Here is an 18,810-nt window from a genome sequence, read left to right as displayed (position 1 = left end):
ACGAGGCCAGCCTCAGGAGCACGTTATAAGCATACGTACAGAACTCGTAAGATTAGGCTTCCCGCATATACGACCGTACGACGGAATGTAAAGAGAAGAGGCCCCAGCAAATGTGCCTCACTCCGTGGAAAGTTCGTATCCTGGACAGGGTTACAATTTTTTTGTAATTATCATAAATGAAAATTCCAAACTCTTCCATTGCATTACATCTGTTTTGACGAAATAAGTAAATACACCTTTAAAAGAGTAATGGCGTGGGTAGGCCCGGCCTCCTGGCCTCATAGGATGCTTCGCCACTGGCCTCGCCTCAGCTGGACAAGGAGGTTGGATTGTTGGAGGCAGCTGATGAAACCCCTTGCAGATGTCATCATGCTGCTGCTTCTGATCAGCTGTCACGAAACTCAGCACAAATTTGGTGCTGACATGAGGCTCAATTCACTAGTCAGAATCTGTCGGCATGCTCCATAACCAATTCCCACCTCATCAGCAAGGTTATGAATGTATCAACATTAATCCTCACAAAGAGGTGTTGAACTTCAACAACAAAATTATGTGTTGTGCAGCTGAAGGGTCTCCCCACATGTTAATCATCCTCAACACATGGCTGCCTGGTCCCGAACCAAGCATGATATTCAAAATCCTATGCATGGTTCATGCTTTGTTCCTCGAACACTTGTGTGATCCTTGTGAGGCTCTCCGCCACACCTTTCCTGAGATTTTCGCAAAAGTTGACGCACATTCATTGTTCCTTTCTCGGATCCATTGCAAAAATCACCACACATTACAAACATGACTCCAAATGAAAGGTAATAAACAGTCAGCACATTCACCAACCTACATAAAGTTTTGTGCACCAACTCCAAAGACATGCTAGTACTACATCTACTGTTGCATCTAGTAGCTAATAAAACTTCTGTCTACATGGCAGTAGCAGTACTAAAAATTCTGGGAAAAAAAACCTCACACTACAGAATTTTATGATATTGTCTAGGGGAAACAATCAGCTTGTTACACTGCTATGCTCAGTCAGCTACTAACTATTACAGCCACATTTTCAAATATGTAAACTTTTCTGTTTTAAGAATGCAAAGTTTGAAGATCATTAAGCAATAGGAAAAATGATGACAAAAGTAGTATCAGAGGACTAAACCATACCTTCTGTTCACTTTTGTTTGAAGCTTCTTGGATCTCCAAGTGTTGCACGATTTGCTCCATTTCTTCTTCCATGTTTGAATTTGGATAATTTGACTCCACTTCTTCTTGTAACCAATTAAATATTCTTCATATGATCACCTGTCAGGTTCCAAGTGAAACTGAAATCATGAAAGAAAATAAATTAAAATGGCGCAAGGTATAAAAACCTTCATTGATTAATTGATTTGTTATATTTTACTTTGCATTTCTGCCATTCTTGGCTAATCGTGAAGATGAGGATGACTGATGATATGATGAATGGATACTCACAAAGAACACTCATGTCTGGACTGGGATGCAAACTCAAGACCCCTGGCATCATATAACACTGTGCTAAACACTCTGCCATGAAGGTAGACTTCACCATATTAAAAAATGTCCATCAACTTAGCTCAAAATCAAATCTTTATCAGTACTTGCAGATATCTTCTTCCTCTATAATGTAACAACTCTTAGGCAGGCCTGGATTCAGGAGGGCTTGGGGGGAGGGGGAGTAAAGCCTCCTACCTCCATCTACAAAAGAGTATCTCAACAGGGAAGAATTCCTTTTAAAAGGCCAGAGAAAAATATTAGATAAATTACACTGGAGAACACAAGTTTTTGGCCCATGAAACGTATATTTTGTTTCTAATGTATAATTTTACGCTGAATTCAAATATGTACTCTGAATGTTTCTATCACTCACAGTTTTGTACAATGACATTTTTTAATGCCCCGCACCTCCACCACGTAACGAACTATTTTCTCATCGCATTTCCGAAGAAATGGATGAGAAGCCGAAGCACTCCACCACGTAACAAACTGTAAAGTTCGTGGGATCTTACCAAAAATGTTAACCAATTAATCAATGGGTGATGTAACCTATTCATCGTTCATCCTCAATGATAAGAGCACTCGTCATTAACATGACGAGTTAAATGCTTGGCAGTAGCGAAAGGTACAACTAAAACTAAACCCCTAACTAGCAAAACTAACAACTAGAAAAGACAATGGTCACTCATTGGGTTTTATGAACCTTTGAACCTCAATCATGGATGGGTTTAGGATAGTTACCTGTCTATCTGAAGAATGAAGATAATTTGGAAGAATAAAATAAACTAAGTCCTCTGGAGGCTTCGTTGCAGGTTGACCAGCATGTCGCCTCACTTTTGCTCCACTCCAATCCTAAGCTCTTCTCTCTCCTCAATCCCAATCAAAAGTCCGTCCCCCTCTCAGCTTGTCTCACCTCTATATTACCCAGGCCATGGAGACCTTCCTCCATGCCGAATCGTGATTTTAACTGCCACTATGCCACTGCTGACTCCATAGGCAGATGAAACTTCCTATTTCCTGAATACCTCAGGAGGTTTACATAGCACAACACTGTGCATTATTTACATGCCACAGAGGTTGAGACAACTGAGATAAACAAGTGAATGCCCTGGTCAACATGAAGCATTCAGAGAGGCTTTTAAAATAGATTATAATCACAAACAGATTGAATGCTAATAAATAGCGCCGATAACGTAAATGAAGCTGTTGATATTTTCTACGGATTAATTTATAGCATATTTTATGAGTGCATTCCCCTTAAAAAATTTCAGAACTCAACATACCCTTGCTGGTTTACGCCTGCTATAGTGAAAAAAATTAATGCTAAATCTTACCACAGGTTAAAATGGAAGAAAAGTATTACAAACAAAGAATATCATAGGTAAAAATTCCTTCTGCTCCGTGCACAGGTTAAGAAAGACATAACTGTAGCTCACACTCAGGGACGGCGACAGAGGTGGGCACGGGTGGGCAAGCGCCCACCGAAAAATTCGTGTGCCCACCCGATTGCCCACCCAATCAAATTCAATAAATACATATACTTGGGGATATGTGAATGACTCATAAATAAGTGTATTCTGGTGTTCATAACATGTATATTTTACTTGTGAATATTATCTATGCTAGAAATGTTCACATATATCAATGCATAAAAAGCCAATTTTGCCATTAGAAAGTGAAAGAGCTATTTAAAAAAAAATGTGATCAAATTAATACTCCTATGATTAAAACAGCTAGTAGGCTTAGGAGGCTCAAAATTAATCAGGATATGTTGAAGATTAGATCAGAATTTAGGGTGAACTTGAGGACTGCAGCTCCAGGTCTTTACTGGGAAAGACTGCTTTGAAGAGTACCACATAATTAAAAAATTAGGTACTTCGGATGTGGTAAGGAATACAATAACAAAGCACACCATGTAACTTGGCGAGAAGTTATAACTGAAACTGGGTAGAGGGGATTGGAGTGAGGTCTTGGTGCTGTAAGCTCCAGGCCTCCACATACGTACATTAATCGCGGCCTGAGTATGATAAAAATAATCTCCAAATAAACAAATAATAACATCATCTTAGTGTTACTTCCTCCAGCAACACAATAAATTATTTAGACCTTTAAATTATTATTATTAGAATAATTTAATCAAGAAGACTTAGATGGGAAGGTCATGTGACACGAATGACAGAGGAAAGAATAGTTTACACGAAACCTGATGGTAAGAGACCAGTAGGAAGGCCAACACAAAGATGGAGGTTGATTGATTGATTGATTGATTGATTTAATTTATTTTACTTCGCGTTTTGTGCCTCTTGGCTAATTTGCGAAGATGGGGATGAGTGATGAAATGATGAAATTGATGAATGGACATTCACAAACAACCAAGCCCGACCGGGATTCGAACCCGGGACCCTTGGCGTCGCAGCGCGATGTGCTAACCACTCGGCCACAGGGTCGGACACAAAGATGGAGGGACAACGTTGAGATGGACCTAAAGGAAATTAGCTCTGCATTGAAATTCCAAAAGTGTCCCTTTCTTTATTTCATTACAATTTTTATATACCTGTCATCTTCAAATACCAATATGGTATGTGAAATATCAACTTTATATTCGTTCTATTAATAAGAAGTAATCACAATAATCACTACAATACCGAGCTGAACAAATTTTGATAAACCACATATGTATGGAAAAAGCTGCAGAATTATTCAATTGCTATTGAGTGGCTTATCATATTTAGAAATCCTCGTTCGACACATAAATTTTGCCACATGAATCAGCCGAAAATGTCGACAGAATTTGTACATGCAGTCGAAGTAAAGAAAAAAGTTATGTCACGAAGTATTCAGAAGACGATTTTGTGAGTTTGTTTTTAAGCCCACTTTTATGCTCTGATAATCGGGACTAAACCTACAGTTTAACGTGTAGTCCGAACCAGTGTGCATTGTGCTTCCAACAGAGGAGTCGAACAAAGGACCTCTTCATTATAATGTGACAACGTTATGCATTGGAGAAAAAATATACAGAAAGAACTCGCAACAAACGTGTCATTTTACCACCACAGAAGATGTGTCTATTTTAAGAGCATGTATTACCTGAGACAAATAAACACAGTCAAAAAAGATTTCCATCAGGACGAAAAATGACAAAAAATATATGAAGCACAAGGTTTATTGATAATGACAGTGGGAATACAAAAGAAAATATGAAAACAAGACATGTTGAATGAAAAGAGAACAAAAAACATATGATTTTCTAGAAATGTGTTTAAAACAAAAATGGCACAATTCATGATGGAGGGGAAAAAACAAAGAACTGTCACAGGAAGACTGTTTGTCATAGCGGATCCACCAGAAACACTGTCTACCACCTGGTGTGTCCTCCTCTGGCTGCAAGAAGATTTTGAACATGCTGTGGCATACTCAGGATGAGACGATCAAGGTGATGTTGTGGTAAGCGATCCCATTCATCCTGTGCCGCAAGAACTTCACGAAGATTGGTGGGAGCCACAAAACGGTTTGCAATGGCATTTTTAGCATTTCCCATGCATGTTCGATGAAATTCATGTCTGGGCTTTGCGTTGGCCAGAGCATGCGACGTATATTCGCCGCCTGCAGATAATCGTGCATCATCTGTGCGTGGTGTGGACGGGCATTCTCATCCACCAAGACAATTTCGTCACCAATTTCCTGATGAAATGGTTCCACAGTCGTCTGGAGAATGTCCCTGACATAACGAACAGCAGTTTGTGTCCCCCAAATTAAAATTAGGGGCGTTTGACGTCCGAGCATGATCCCTGCCCACACCATGATTCCTCCTCCTTGGTATTGATGGACCCCCTGGACATCACGAAGCCGCTCCTGCATTCCAGGGCCTCGCCACACCCGTCCTCTTCTTGACTCTGGCCTTAGACAGAGCCTACATTCATAGGTGAAGAGCACATGAGCCCAATTACCGGGTCCCAAATTTCGATGTGCACGGGCCCAATGCACACGGTCGCGCCGATGTCGTGACAATAGGTACTGGCGTTGGAGGGGTCTTCTGGAACGTAAACCACTTTCACGGAGTCTATTATGGACAATTTGGTTTAACACACGCACACCAGAGGCTGCCTGGAGGGCATGAGTGATGTTCCTTGCCGTCATGGTATTCAGTCGCCAAACTGAGAGTCGTACATAGCGGTCTTGTGCTGGTGTTATGACCCGTGGACGACCTGTCCGTTGACGATCTTCTACTGTTCCTGTGTCTGTATACCGCCTCCAGGTTCTACAGACATCGCTTTGCGCCACTCCAACAGCCCGTTGTGACATGCCAGTCTGCAGTAGCGTGATGATTCTGGCCCGATCAAACTGCACTATCGTATGCCTAGGCATGCCTTGCACACAGCTGCACTCGCTCGCCTTCGCTAACTGGACACAAGGAACACCTACCTAACCTTCGCTGACTACCGTGGTGTTACGCTCGAACACACGCATGGCTTGCCGACTCCGGTAATCGTCTGTGGTGATCGGTATTGCATGTCGACCGCGTTACTTCGCACAATGAGCTCTGCTTCATCGTTTCTTGTCCACTTCGGCATGTTGCGGACGCTATTTTCATCACTTCTCGGGTGATGCAAAACTTTTTTGACTGTGTTTATTTCTATTTGAGACTTTTGGAAAACAACGTCATTGTTCACGGAATTAGCTGCCTTGATCTACTAATGAACACTGTGCAATGTGTTTCATTAGTAGAAACTACCACCTCAACTTTCGAAGTGGTATGTACTAATGAAACTCCATTTTTGGAAGAGTAAGTTGTAGATGATTTGTTTTATTTTAAGTCATCTTTCTGCTAATTTTGATAATGCCGACGATAAGGTTCAATGGTGATTAGATGAAAGTGACGAAGGGGTAAAAGCAAACACACGCGAACACTCAAAATACAAACCCCCATAAATTATTACTTCGACTGTGGTTCCAGGCGCCAGGGACTCATTGCCCTGCAAGAATAAAGTTTGCAGGGTATGCTGTACAGGACAGAGGTTGACATTCTAGTGCGTTCGAAATGGTCATGCCATACAACTCAAGTCATCTATGAAAAATAGATGGATTATTCCTGGTACGGTGATCAACTTCGATGTATTCCTTGTGTCCTAAATCATTTTGTTACCTCAAAAAATATGTTCATGCAACCATGCACGTATTGCTTCTCCCGCATGAGTAACATGACTTAGTTCATCCACTTAGCTAATAATCTCTTCAATTCTGAACAGATTTTTCAATCTTACCTGTTTATTTCTTATGGGTGATATTTTGTCAAAATAGCCTTTCATTAGCCTAGGAAAACTTCATGGATAATGAACGAAGAATTGATTTTCCGTGTGTGTTTTAAATCATTCCTAATAAGACGTTAATTTTAATCCAAGCATTCAGTGGTGGCGATTAGGGGGAGCGGGAGGCGGGGATGCAGTTACCCCCCCCCCCCCCATTTTGCCACTTTTGCCATTTTTTGCCCCCGCACTATGACCTCTTTATGCTAAGCCTTTTCTACCAAAATAAAGTATATTGTCCTTGCCCCTCAAATGTTGGCACCCAATCGCTGCTACTGCAAACATTCAGATAGATTTGTCAGTTGTGCAAACCTTGTAAGCTAAGAACAGTGACCCCCAAGAAGTAAGAAAATTCTTTCAGTCAAAAACTCATACGATGAAAATACTATGCTCAGGAACATGCATTTAAATTACGAGAAACATCACGATTGTCTACCTTCGCACTTTCTATCACTGTCGCCGAATACATAACACAAAGTTTGTGCCTTTTATTTTTATTTTTTGTTCTCGAAGGGCAAAATGTCATGCAACACTAGCTTAAACCTAATTCACATTTATTTCATTATATTAACATGCATGAAAGAATGTGACTGTGAATGTATGGCTGCGCATGGATAAACACTTCGTTGAAATAATTGTGTCCATCAGAGACAACGCGAAAGGAAATGGAATAAGTTGCGAGAATAGATTAGAAAAGAATAAAGAGGAAAACAACAAAAGGAAAGGGAAAAGAAGCAAGTAGAAAATCGGGAGTGTAAGGGAGAGGGGGATATATATACGTCTTACGTGCACATATGTATATGTGGTCTTACATTTATACTGCCCACCCTAATCTATCAATATGGAACTTCTGCCCACCCGGTCGAAAATTTCTGGCACCACCCCTGCTCACACTAATTACATAAAACAGTCTGAAGCCCAGATAAGTGCCGACCCTTCACGATTCTGGTCCTATATCAAAAGTAAAAAGTCCCATCAAAACTGCCAAGCTATTAAAGTCGGCGCAAACATATTGACAGACGAAAATGATATCGCGAATGCCCATGGGCGTCCGGAAGGGGGGGCAAGGGGGGGCCGTGGCCCCCCCCTGGAAAATGAAAGTGAACCAAAAATTATGTATTTCACACATAAAATTTCATTTTAGCCACAATAATATGTGTTAATTATTGCATGAACACCATAAATTCAAATTTAAGCAATGTTTTTTTAGGGAACAACACTCTTTTGGGGGAAAATGTGACTTTTTTGCCCCCCCCTGGAAAAAAATACCTTCCTTGCCCCTCCCTGGAAAAAATCCTGCGGACGTCCATGCGAATGCCTTTGCAACTTACTTTCTTTCTGTGTACGCAGCTGAAAGTGCTAAATATGAAGTAAATAATCTGAAAATATCAATTTCTAATGAACAACTTGGTGTTTTCACTTTGCGCAACATCTGCATAAGTGAAGTAGAAGCTGCCATTAAGAATTTGAAATCCAAATCAACAACCGGCCCCAACAACATACCACCATATATAGTAAAAGGATGTTGCGATATTTTAAAATATCCCTTGCTGCAAATTTTTAACCTTTCCCTCGATACCAATACTTTTCCTTCAAGATGGAAAACAAACTTTGCTAACTTTACCCATTACGCATACAATGTACTAGATAACACAGGGCAAGTCGATGCAATATATACCGATTTTACTAAGGCATTTGACAAAATTGACCATGATATATTACTACAGAAAATTGCATCATTCAATATTTCACTTAATACTTTAAATTTCTTCCCTTCAAATTTAGCCGATCGAAAGCAAACTGTAATATACGGGAAAATCAAAAGTCATCCCTTCACTCCACATTCTGGTGTTCCCCAAGGGTCCAATCTTGGACCGCTTTTGTTTTTATTACTTATCAACGACTTACCAAATTGCATACAAAATTCTCAAAAGCTGCTTTTCGCCGACGATCTTAAGCTTTCCACGAAATAACTACCTCTGATGACTGCTTGAAACTACAGGAAGATATAGACAGAGTGATTTCTTGGTGTAAAAATAACAAGTTGGATCTTAACCGAACAAAATGCAGCGTAGTCACTTACACAAAACGCAAAGCTCCTTGTGTGTTTCCATACCGTATTAAAAATGTACAAATCACACGCAAAAATGAAATTAAAGACCTCGGAGTGACCTTCGACACCAAGCTCAAATTTAATAAGTAGAGCCCGGAAGTTTGGCAAAATGCCTCTTTTTATCTACTGCATATATTGATAAAATTTTTCCGGATATACGTTTCTTATGTTGTTTCAAATGTTTTGGAAGCCTTTTCATTTTTCCTATTTTGCCTATTTGGGACCCCACTGCCTATTTTTAATTATAATGCCTTTTTTTGCCTTTTTCAATGAAATTTGACATTTTTTTAAAAAAAATGTGTGTATATATTATTTTTCTCCCAAAAAACGTTGTTGGCATTTATTTTTCTTCCGTTTATTATGTGAATAATTTTCGCCTTATTTAAGTAATATTGAACTCACGCATGTTGCAACATTGCTGAAGGAGAAAAGTGTGAGAAAAAAGTATTTCATGCTGAGTCAGGATATTGCCTTTTGGTTAACATTTCATGTGCATGATTGACTTCTGAAGTGGACAGGTTGATTTCGAACACAAAGAAAATATTTCTGAAATCTCCCTCTCGAACCCGAAAATTTCAGGAAGTTGCGATTGAGCTTAGTTTACCTCAGCAACCAGTCTTGACGAGATAGGGAACCTGGATATCAGCAGCTATATATTATGCTAACAACCTTCAAAAAATCAGTGAGGTGATCGATGCTCTTCCAGAAAATGAAGCGGCTTCAATTCGTGAAGTGAAAAAACTCCTGTGCTATTCAAGTTTACATTTGCACATTATGGTGCATTGCCAGAGACAATTACAATTATAGCATCCATGAAAATCTTCGAGGAATCTATGCAGCAGATGATGGAAGTGCCAGGAGAAAAGGGGTCAGCTGTTGCGGAAAAGTGCTAACGGGTAGTGAGTGCAAATGAGGACTTGAAACAATTGAAAACAATTTGTGATATTCTAAAAGGTGAAAATGCTGTTACCAAAATGAGTCCAGCTACATTAGCTTGTTATATGTATGCTCCAAAACTTCTGTCGAAGTAGAAAGATCATTTTCTATTATGAAAAACATTCTCTCTATCAATGAATGTTTAGAACCTAAAAAGCACCTTGTAGTTATGTGCAATCAAGATGGAGAAAATTGAAATGCTCTTCCCAATTTAGATTTTAACATTTTGCCAGAAATTATAGATAAAAGTAAGCGACTTTTAAATGTGCCTTTTTTTCGGTTTATTTTGCCTTTTTTTTCATTTTTAGTGCCTATTTACCACATTAGGACTGGACCTACAGTTTAAAGTGGGATTCGAACCACTATGTGCCTCCACCAGGTATCGAACCCGGGACCCCTTGGTTACAAGGCAACGACGCTACCACTGCGCCAACGGGGAGGCCCTTGTAAACTGTAGAAGATGAATGGGAGCATGAGGCAGCTACCAATGTTCGAAACAAGGAGCAAGGTAATTCCACTTTCGAAGCCTCTTCCTGTGAACCACATCTGTTAACACAAGGTGAATTAAACAACCTTCTTCAGGATTTGAAATTGGGAAAAAAACAGGCCGAACTTTTTGATTTAAAAGTAACTGCGTTGTTAAAGGGTTTGCAGCTCGGCTATACTAAATGTTCTGTTTCTTGTGCAAATGGGACAGCAGGGTCAAGAATAATAACTACATCAAGAATGACCAAAGCGTGAATCACATATGCCTGAACAGAAAAAGATTGTACATCCCTCACTAGTCAACTCATATATGATTCTTCTTCCTGCATTTCATATCAGGTTAGAGCTTTTCAAAAACTTCATTAAGACAATGGACAAAAGCTGGGCTTCATTATTTGAAGGAAAAATATCCTCGTATTAGGATGCTAAAATCAAGGAAAGAATTTTTATGTGCTCCCAAATTAGATCTTTGATAAAAAATTTGAAAGTCTTTTAAGCCAGATTTGAAAGATCAGCATGCGGTTAATTTAAAAGCACTGTGTATAAACATTTAAGGAAATCATAAAGCTCCGAACTAAAATCCGTAAAATTCCGATTGTGGTTGAACAGTTACATTCATGCAAATATATGGGGTGTAATATGTCCTTCAAAATACATTTCTTGGACCCTCACGTCGATTTATTCCCCTAAAATCTTGGTGCCATCAGTGACAAACACAAGGAGCGTTTCCACGGAGAAATCTGTCATGAAAAAGAGATACCAGGGATAGTGGAGTGTAAAGGTACTTGCTGATTACTCTTGGATGCTGAAGAGGGATGTTCCAGATGCAAAGTACAGAAGAAAATCAACAACTCTCACATTTTAGTTAAGTTGTATCATGTCATGTATGTAAAGACACACAAAAATGTTTCACACTTAACCCGGGCATCACAAAAAACTGTGGGCAATGGAGAAAAACTACTTACATGTTTGAATTTAGTGATAAAAGTTCTATTAGGATCAGCTATTTTCCTTTGTGTGGCAAAAAAAAGTTTCATTTTGTTCCCCAGATAATTTAAACATCTGATACAGTAACTTGACCTAAAATCATAAGGTGAAGGGCAGGCCTAAAAACAGCAGTAGCGTAGCATCCTAATACGCCCATACACCCGGCGTTCCCTGATTTAAAATGTTAAAAATGCGTAAATGCTGTAAATATAAAGTAAAACGTGACTAATTATATACATGTTTGAGCATAATGGCATTATAAAAGCTATTTTTCGCGATCCGTCTACAACGCTCCACTAACAGCTCTCCTTGTAGAATTTCTCTAATGTCTTTGCTTGCCGGATGCCGGCTAGGTTTGGCGTACAGGACCATGCCTGCCTATAGGCAGAGAGAAGGAGGGAAAGCTTGTGGCTTGGATCTCTACAGCACGGACGAAATGCTCTCGCCATACGCGGGCGTACGGAAACCTGATTGGTTCTAGGGGCCATGTGACCTTTCCTGCCTTCAGATTCAAGGCGCTGTACTTCCGATGCAGACGACAGAATTCCTACCCGGTTTTTCGCGCTCGTGCCTCTGCTCATGCTGTGTGATGCTACAATAAGCAATATTGACTGACGTATCTTTCTTTAATGACCACTGCATCGTGTAATTTATCGCAAGAACAGTGAAGTGCATTAAAAACTAAAAGAACAAACAAGTTCATAAAGTCCTCGTGGTAGAAGTTCAGCCTGTGGCTGCTCTACCACCTAACCCACAAAACTATTTATTTAAAAAAATATTTTTTCGTTAGTATCTAACTGCCTCATATAGTGCCAGTGGAAATGTTTAGTATTCGTTTCAAAACTCTTAACATTGTATGATCTCTTGACAAAATTATTTTAAAATGTTTATCAGCATTCTCAAGATACAATAAACAGTGGTCTGAAACTCTGAATTACTACTAATAGGCACTGTTAATTCAGTAGAGTGTACGATTGTTGGATCATCAACCCCCCCCCCCCCCCCCTTTCGTGTCAGTGTGTTTTGCACAACGCGAGAGGTTTCCGGTTCGAATCCCGAGCTTACGCATGTTTGTTCTTTGTGAGTGTCTCTTCATCAACTTCATCAATATCATCACTCATATTCATATTTGCGATTAGCCAAAAGTGATAGAAAGCGAAGTAAAATAAACCAAATCATTCAATAGTTGTATCATCCACAACAATGAAGTCTACTGTTGTTCTAAAGGCGCTTGTGATTGAGGTAGGTTTTTTAATTACTTGCATCATGCCGAAAGGTTTCCTTGATTATAAAATACTGTTTTGCTACACATGTGTTACGTGTGGAGCAAAATACTCCGAATGGTGTGCGGTGTTTCTGACTTGAGCAATCTAATTAAAAATGGTATAGAACAACAGTGCTCCAAGCATTTATTTCACACTGAGGCATCTTATTTTCTACATAAAACAAGCATGAATCATGTTTTATCGGAACCCGGCTGACTTAATGTAATAAACACATTGAGATTGTGATTTTAAATAGACAATACATATGTCGGCTAATTCCATAAGTAAACTCTTAAGCAAAAAAAAAAGGCCTACCCTTCCTTCTAACTTGGCGTTCCCATCCGAAATGATCATGCTACGCCACTGAAAAACAGCCGGGTTTATGTGGACACCACAGCTAACAACATTGTGAGATTCCTTCACCTTATAATTTTAGTTATAACTAAGTTAGTATGTCATGTGGTTAATAATTTGTCTAATATTTTTATTTTACCATACTTCAACCACTACACAAATATACTTTCAGCCCAAATATGCATTTTTGTGTGGCATTTAGGGATATATAAAATACAGTGACGTGCACTGAGAAGTAGCTAGTCTAGCAGAGATAGATCAATCAATCTCACATCTCGAATTATATTCAAATCACAATATTTATTGTCTTATTAAAGCCACAGTTCATATGCAGCACTTTCTTTTCCACGCGCTTCTCGTCCATCGGTGTGATCCGCGGGCAAAACTGGCTGGATACCCTAGCTCGCTCTTCTTCAGCCTGACCAGTTTCCAGGTAGAAACAGCCGGCCAAAGGAAAAGGAATATTTCTACCTCTACCTCCCTTGCCTCCTGCTGCAATGGTTGAAAGCCCAGGCTTTCAGGTCCCCCAGTCTATCTCCTATAGGACAGATTGGGGATTGGTTTCTCATAGATTTTTTTTGTAAATCCTCTAAAAAACTCAGGGTAAATTTTTCTGCAGTACTTATGTTCTCTGTATTTACACAACCTTTTTACACGTTGTACAATCTGTATGTATAATATGGGATGTAGTTTTATTATTTATGAAATGGGAACGTGTTATGTGCAGACAATAATGTTATGCTTTATTTCTTTTTTCTTTTATCAAATTTTGAATATATAATGATTAAATTACAAATGTGTGCTCGGACTCTCTCTCACTCTCATTTTAGTAGTGTTTTATTTAAATATACTACTCTTGGGCTCTAACAGACATAAATACGGATGTATTCATTTGGACAAGAGAACGTGTGTTCACATTGTTGTTGGCTTGGTTTATTTTACTTTGCTTTTCTGCCACATTTGGTTATCGTGAAAATGAGGATGAGTGATGATATGATGAAATTGATGAAGGTACCTCATATGAACAATCCAGGCCAGGATTTGAACCCGTGATGAGTGCACATTCTTGTCCTATGTGTTGCAGTTAATAATGAAATAATTTGGAATGAAAAATGTATCTCAGAACTCAAAAGGTCAAATGAATATCCTTGAAGAAACTACAAAAAAGTGTGTTGTGTTTTGTTACCTGTTTTGTTTCTGTGCACTTAAAACATCAAATCAACCAACCGTGGGGGAGTGGTTATCACAGCATGCTACAACACCAGGAGTTCCAGGTTCAAACCCCGACCTGGGCATGGGTGTTCTTTGTGTTTGTCATTAATTTTATCGCATCATCTTCGCAATTAACCAAATGTGACAAAAAAGCGACACTAAGTAACAAAAATGAAACCAAATCATTGATTGATTGCTCAATTTGGTTTATTTTACTTCGCTTTTCCGCCACTTTTGGTACGATAAAATTGATGAAGGGACACACACACAAAGAATACCCATGGCCAAGCCGAGATTCGAACCCAGGATCTCTGGCTTAGAGTCAAATCAAATAGTTTTTTATTTTCAAATGTGGAAGGGGGTTACGTGTACTTTTTTAAGTACTCATTCTTCATTTTGCAATCTTTTCCTGTTATTGACATTCTTCCTTTTTTAGGAATACTGGGCCCTAAAGGGGGGAGGGGTGTGACCCACACCAACCTCCCCCCCTTTAGCATGCCACTGACTGCTACCCCAAGTGTCGACGTCACCGCACGCCACTGATAAAATATTACTGCCCTTCAGAACACATTCCCGCCAACTCTCTGCCTTCCAACAATTTATTTATGGCGACATCACCAAATCATTAGTGACAAATTCAAATATTTGGGGTTGGATGAAAGACTGAAAAATGATCCTCTTCAGACTTTTCACCCCCTTACCAATCAGGCTCCCATGCAAGAGTAGGTACTAAATACTTCAAACATTTATTCTCATTGTGATTAATGTTAACCTGATAATGTAAAACAAAAATAAATAAATAAATAAATTGCTGCAATACAATTATCACAATAATTTAATAACAACAGATAATATGTGGTAAATGATTTAAAAGAATTTGGTTGCTTCTGGGTGACTTGGAATGGGAAGCAAAGTGATGAATAGGAGAGCAATGTGTGAAAATACTTTGAAAAGGATACTACTTGCCTACGATAAAGTTACATTTTTCTTGGTAGCAACAACATTCTCGATTTCAAAGTGCTAAGAAATACTAATTAGCCGTGGGTCGGGAGGGTGAGGGGTCAAACCAGTCTGTAGACCCCCCCCCCCCTGAAATTTGGCATCTGTCACTTCAAGATAAAAAAAAGAAGAAATCTTGTTATTCTTATTGTTAATAACAGAAATACAGCTCAGTTAGTTAGTATTCGAATAGAACAACCAATGTAAAAACTGCATTAGACTGAAAAAAATCAGGAACCACGTTATATTTTTTTAATATTATTCATAAATCCTAATGATGAATATCCATAATAATACACTAATAAACAATATATTAGACCACTGTTATACCTTACATATAAATAAAATATGTAATTTATTTCAAAGAATGAATGTTTCTAGTTTTCAAAATTCCAAAAAAATACAGTTTTATGTGAAGTTCAAACAAGATAACTTTATAACTAAAATTTTCTCCTAACTTGTAAAGCTTTCTCTTGATGAAGTATGAAGAAGATAATAACAAAATAGAATAACTGTCTGAAATGCAAAAAAATAATGAAAACATTTGTGCTGGATAACCTGTCATATTGTGTAGCGAGTAGATGTGTCTTCCCAATGTAATAGTAGTAGTAGTAGTCAACGGCAAAGATATAGTACAAGCAATGCTTGCATGATTAAAATATTATTTAATCTACTAAATGTTTTAGCCTTATTTAGTTTCCATCGCAATCGATTTCACAAGATTTTACGGCCTCAAACTCCTTCAGCAGTCCGTTGCAAGCAGCAGACTCTCCGCTTGCGCTGCCAACACGGTGAATCAATGTACGTACCCAAAGGATCATATGGCGAAGCGTTAAATCTTGTTAAGGAAACGGGCCTCAACCCTCACAGAAAAGATGAGCTACTTAGTGCTTCTCGGAAAGCAGAAGGAAACATTGCCAGCAGACCAATAACCAATGTGCCTTCATGAGCACGTAAAGAAGATCACAAGGATACTGATAATTAATAATCATAAAATAACTGAAAGAAACCATTATCATGACTCTAAATTCCATGTAGGTCACTTGAATTACAAATTATTTTGTATTTTGTGAATTTTAAAACACGTCAAAAATTTGACATTAGGGGTTGAGGAAAAGGTGGAAAGGGCGAGCATGCTTGTGTTTCCGGGAAGAGGAATGTCTGAACCCTGCGCCCAACTCGAATTACATCCCTAGTGTTGAGAGCTACAGTGTTGGCAACTGTCAAATTATTTACACGGTAATTAAAGTTAAATGTTTAACAAATTTTTCAAGTTAATTCAATAAATTGATGGCTTTGGATAGAAATTGGGGTGGAAAAAATTATCTGAAAAAAGGGACTATCTTGTGATATTTGTAAACATCACAATCTAAATCGTATACATTGTACACATTAAGAACAAGGAAACATTTTGTATTATTATGGCAATTTAATACACAAACATTGTATACATACAGTTTCTGTTGTAATGATTCTGATTCCGCAGCATAATTTCTATCTCCAAACTTATATATCTTCTCTCCCGTGAGTGATAAAATTAAGGAAATAGGTTGGTATCACTTTCTGTTGTTTCAGAGCTTTTCAAAGTGATCTTGTTTGGATGCTTTGTAGTTGGGGAAAGAATTTGTGAGGAAGTGAGTGTTTGTTGCTGGTGTTTGTGTTCTGAATTAATTGAAATGAACATGAATTTGTGAGCGGTTGATACAGTAAAATGTGGGTGCTTTACAGTTTGTTTGAGTTGGGTTATTAAGTTCACTTTTTGTACAGATAGGTTAATCAGGACTGGGCCTACACTTTAATGTGGGATCCAAACTACCGTTGAATTTGCCTCAACCGGGTATTGAACTCGGGACCCCTTGACTACAAGGTGACATTACCACTATGCCATCGGGAACCCAAAGAGGTGAGTGTATTATTTAGCAATTTATATCTGCTTCGTTTAGCTCGAGGGAGAAAAGTGTAGAAATGAAAATCGTGGAAGCGAGGCGACCAACATCCAATTTACCTGACTTTAAAGAATTATCTCATGGAGACTTTGAGTGACACTTACAGGAGTTTGGAATTTATTGTGATGAGTACATCATCCATGCATGTGTTTCTCTTGGATGGAGATTGTAATGTTTATGCCCCTGAGTCAGAAGCGCCACCATAATATGAATTGGGGGAGGGGGCAAAATTTGAATTAACAATTATATATATATATATATATATATATATATATATATATATATATATATATATATATAAATAATATCTGTCTCTAATCGCTGGCCCCTTTCTTCAGTCTACGCTTCGCTACTGGTAGTAGTAGTAGTAGTAGTAATCACAATTATATAGGTATATTTATATTAGTTTATATAGTTATTATTTTATAATAATTATTATTGATATTATTTTATACTATGCAAGTTTTATGAATGACTTGATCTCCTATCCTACAGAATTTTCTGGCATGCCCAATAAGCTGCTTTGCACCACGTTTCTGAAATTCGAATGTTTGTTTGATTGAATTGTTGATTTTAGTCCACTTTATGCGCAGAAAGGTTAATCGGGACTCTTTATAAAGTAGGATCCAAACCACTGTGCCATGTGTGAAATTCGATTGCGTCGTAAATTTATTCATTATATTTATATTTGTTCTGGCATCATACAATAACATATAAGCTACGAACTTAAATTAATAGCATTCCAATATACATTTACTATAATCACAATACACTTACATGGTCAGATGATGCTTCTAAATGGGTTATTCTGTGGTATTTTATGTGTTCAGTATGTTTTACCGAAAATCACAGTGCTTACCTTTTCACATGTACGCTCTGCCGTGACCTTCAACGCGAAAGGACGCTTCCCCTTCCCTCATAAAAAAAAACTCGTATATGATTCGCATTGCAATATTTAAAATATGTAAACATATAACAAGGAAATTTTAAATGTTAAAATTTAAGTAAAAATGTAAAGACGCACTATGGTTATAACCAGTAAGAAATAATTTATTAAATATAAAGTTTTGTCGATTCATGTAAGAAGGTTTTTCCCCCGCGAATGGGCCAGCCATAGGTCTGATGCTTTTTCGTTTGCCTGCGAAAAACTTGAGGAACATTTTCTGAGCAGACGAAATATTCCAGCTACTCTTTTCCGAAGCGCTAAATAATAATAATAATATAAATTAAACATTATGGTGTAATCGAGATATCTTTCCATTTTCTATGTCGGCTATTTTACCTCGCTTTTCTACCTCTTGGGTTAAACATGACGATGACAATAAATTATGAACAGATGAAATGGATGATGAGACGAATACAATGGTACATTTTCGCAAACGCTGTTCAAAAATAACCCATTTCAATCGAATGCCATCTTGATGTAAGTCCGTCGTACGAGAACGAGACCGACCTTTTAAAAATCGAGATGAGACAGCCACTTCCGAGACTCTCAGTGTGTCTCTATTTCGGTCATTGTACATCGCATTTATATCTCTTGGGTAAATAGCGAAAAAGATTAAAAAAAAAAAAAGGAGACAGCGAAGAAACAGGCGAAAGCAGGACTGGCTCGGCGATTCAGTTTGTAGAGCAATCGTATGCCACAGACCCGTCGTGGTCGAGACTCCATTTTTCGCTGGAATTTCTACATACAATTTTCTGAT

The 18,810-nt window shown here is 38.3% G+C and overlaps 1 protein-coding gene across 1 annotated transcript in view; it reads right to left on the bottom strand.

The window, feature by feature from the left end:
- The window catches only part of LOC145985881 (uncharacterized), a 59,140-nt gene extending 41,153 nt beyond the window's left edge, over positions 1-17,987 (bottom strand). Inside the window, exons 1-2 of the mRNA XM_083120007.1 lie at positions 17,967-17,987; positions 1,156-1,313 (exon numbers count right to left, since the gene is read on the bottom strand). Of these exons, the coding sequence (XP_082976133.1) occupies positions 1,156-1,227 (72 nt within the window). The 5' untranslated portion in view covers positions 1,228-1,313; positions 17,967-17,987. The remainder of the gene's footprint in view (positions 1-1,155; positions 1,314-17,966) is intronic.
- Between the last annotated feature and the right edge of the window lie 823 nt (positions 17,988-18,810).

The sequence above is a fragment of the Lepisma saccharinum genome, chromosome 3 (assembly GCF_977018435.1).
Source record: "Lepisma saccharinum chromosome 3, izLepSacc3.1, whole genome shotgun sequence".
Classification (NCBI taxonomy): domain Eukaryota; kingdom Metazoa; phylum Arthropoda; class Insecta; order Zygentoma; family Lepismatidae; genus Lepisma; species Lepisma saccharinum.
This window is presented reverse-complemented; position numbering and strand designations above follow the sequence as displayed.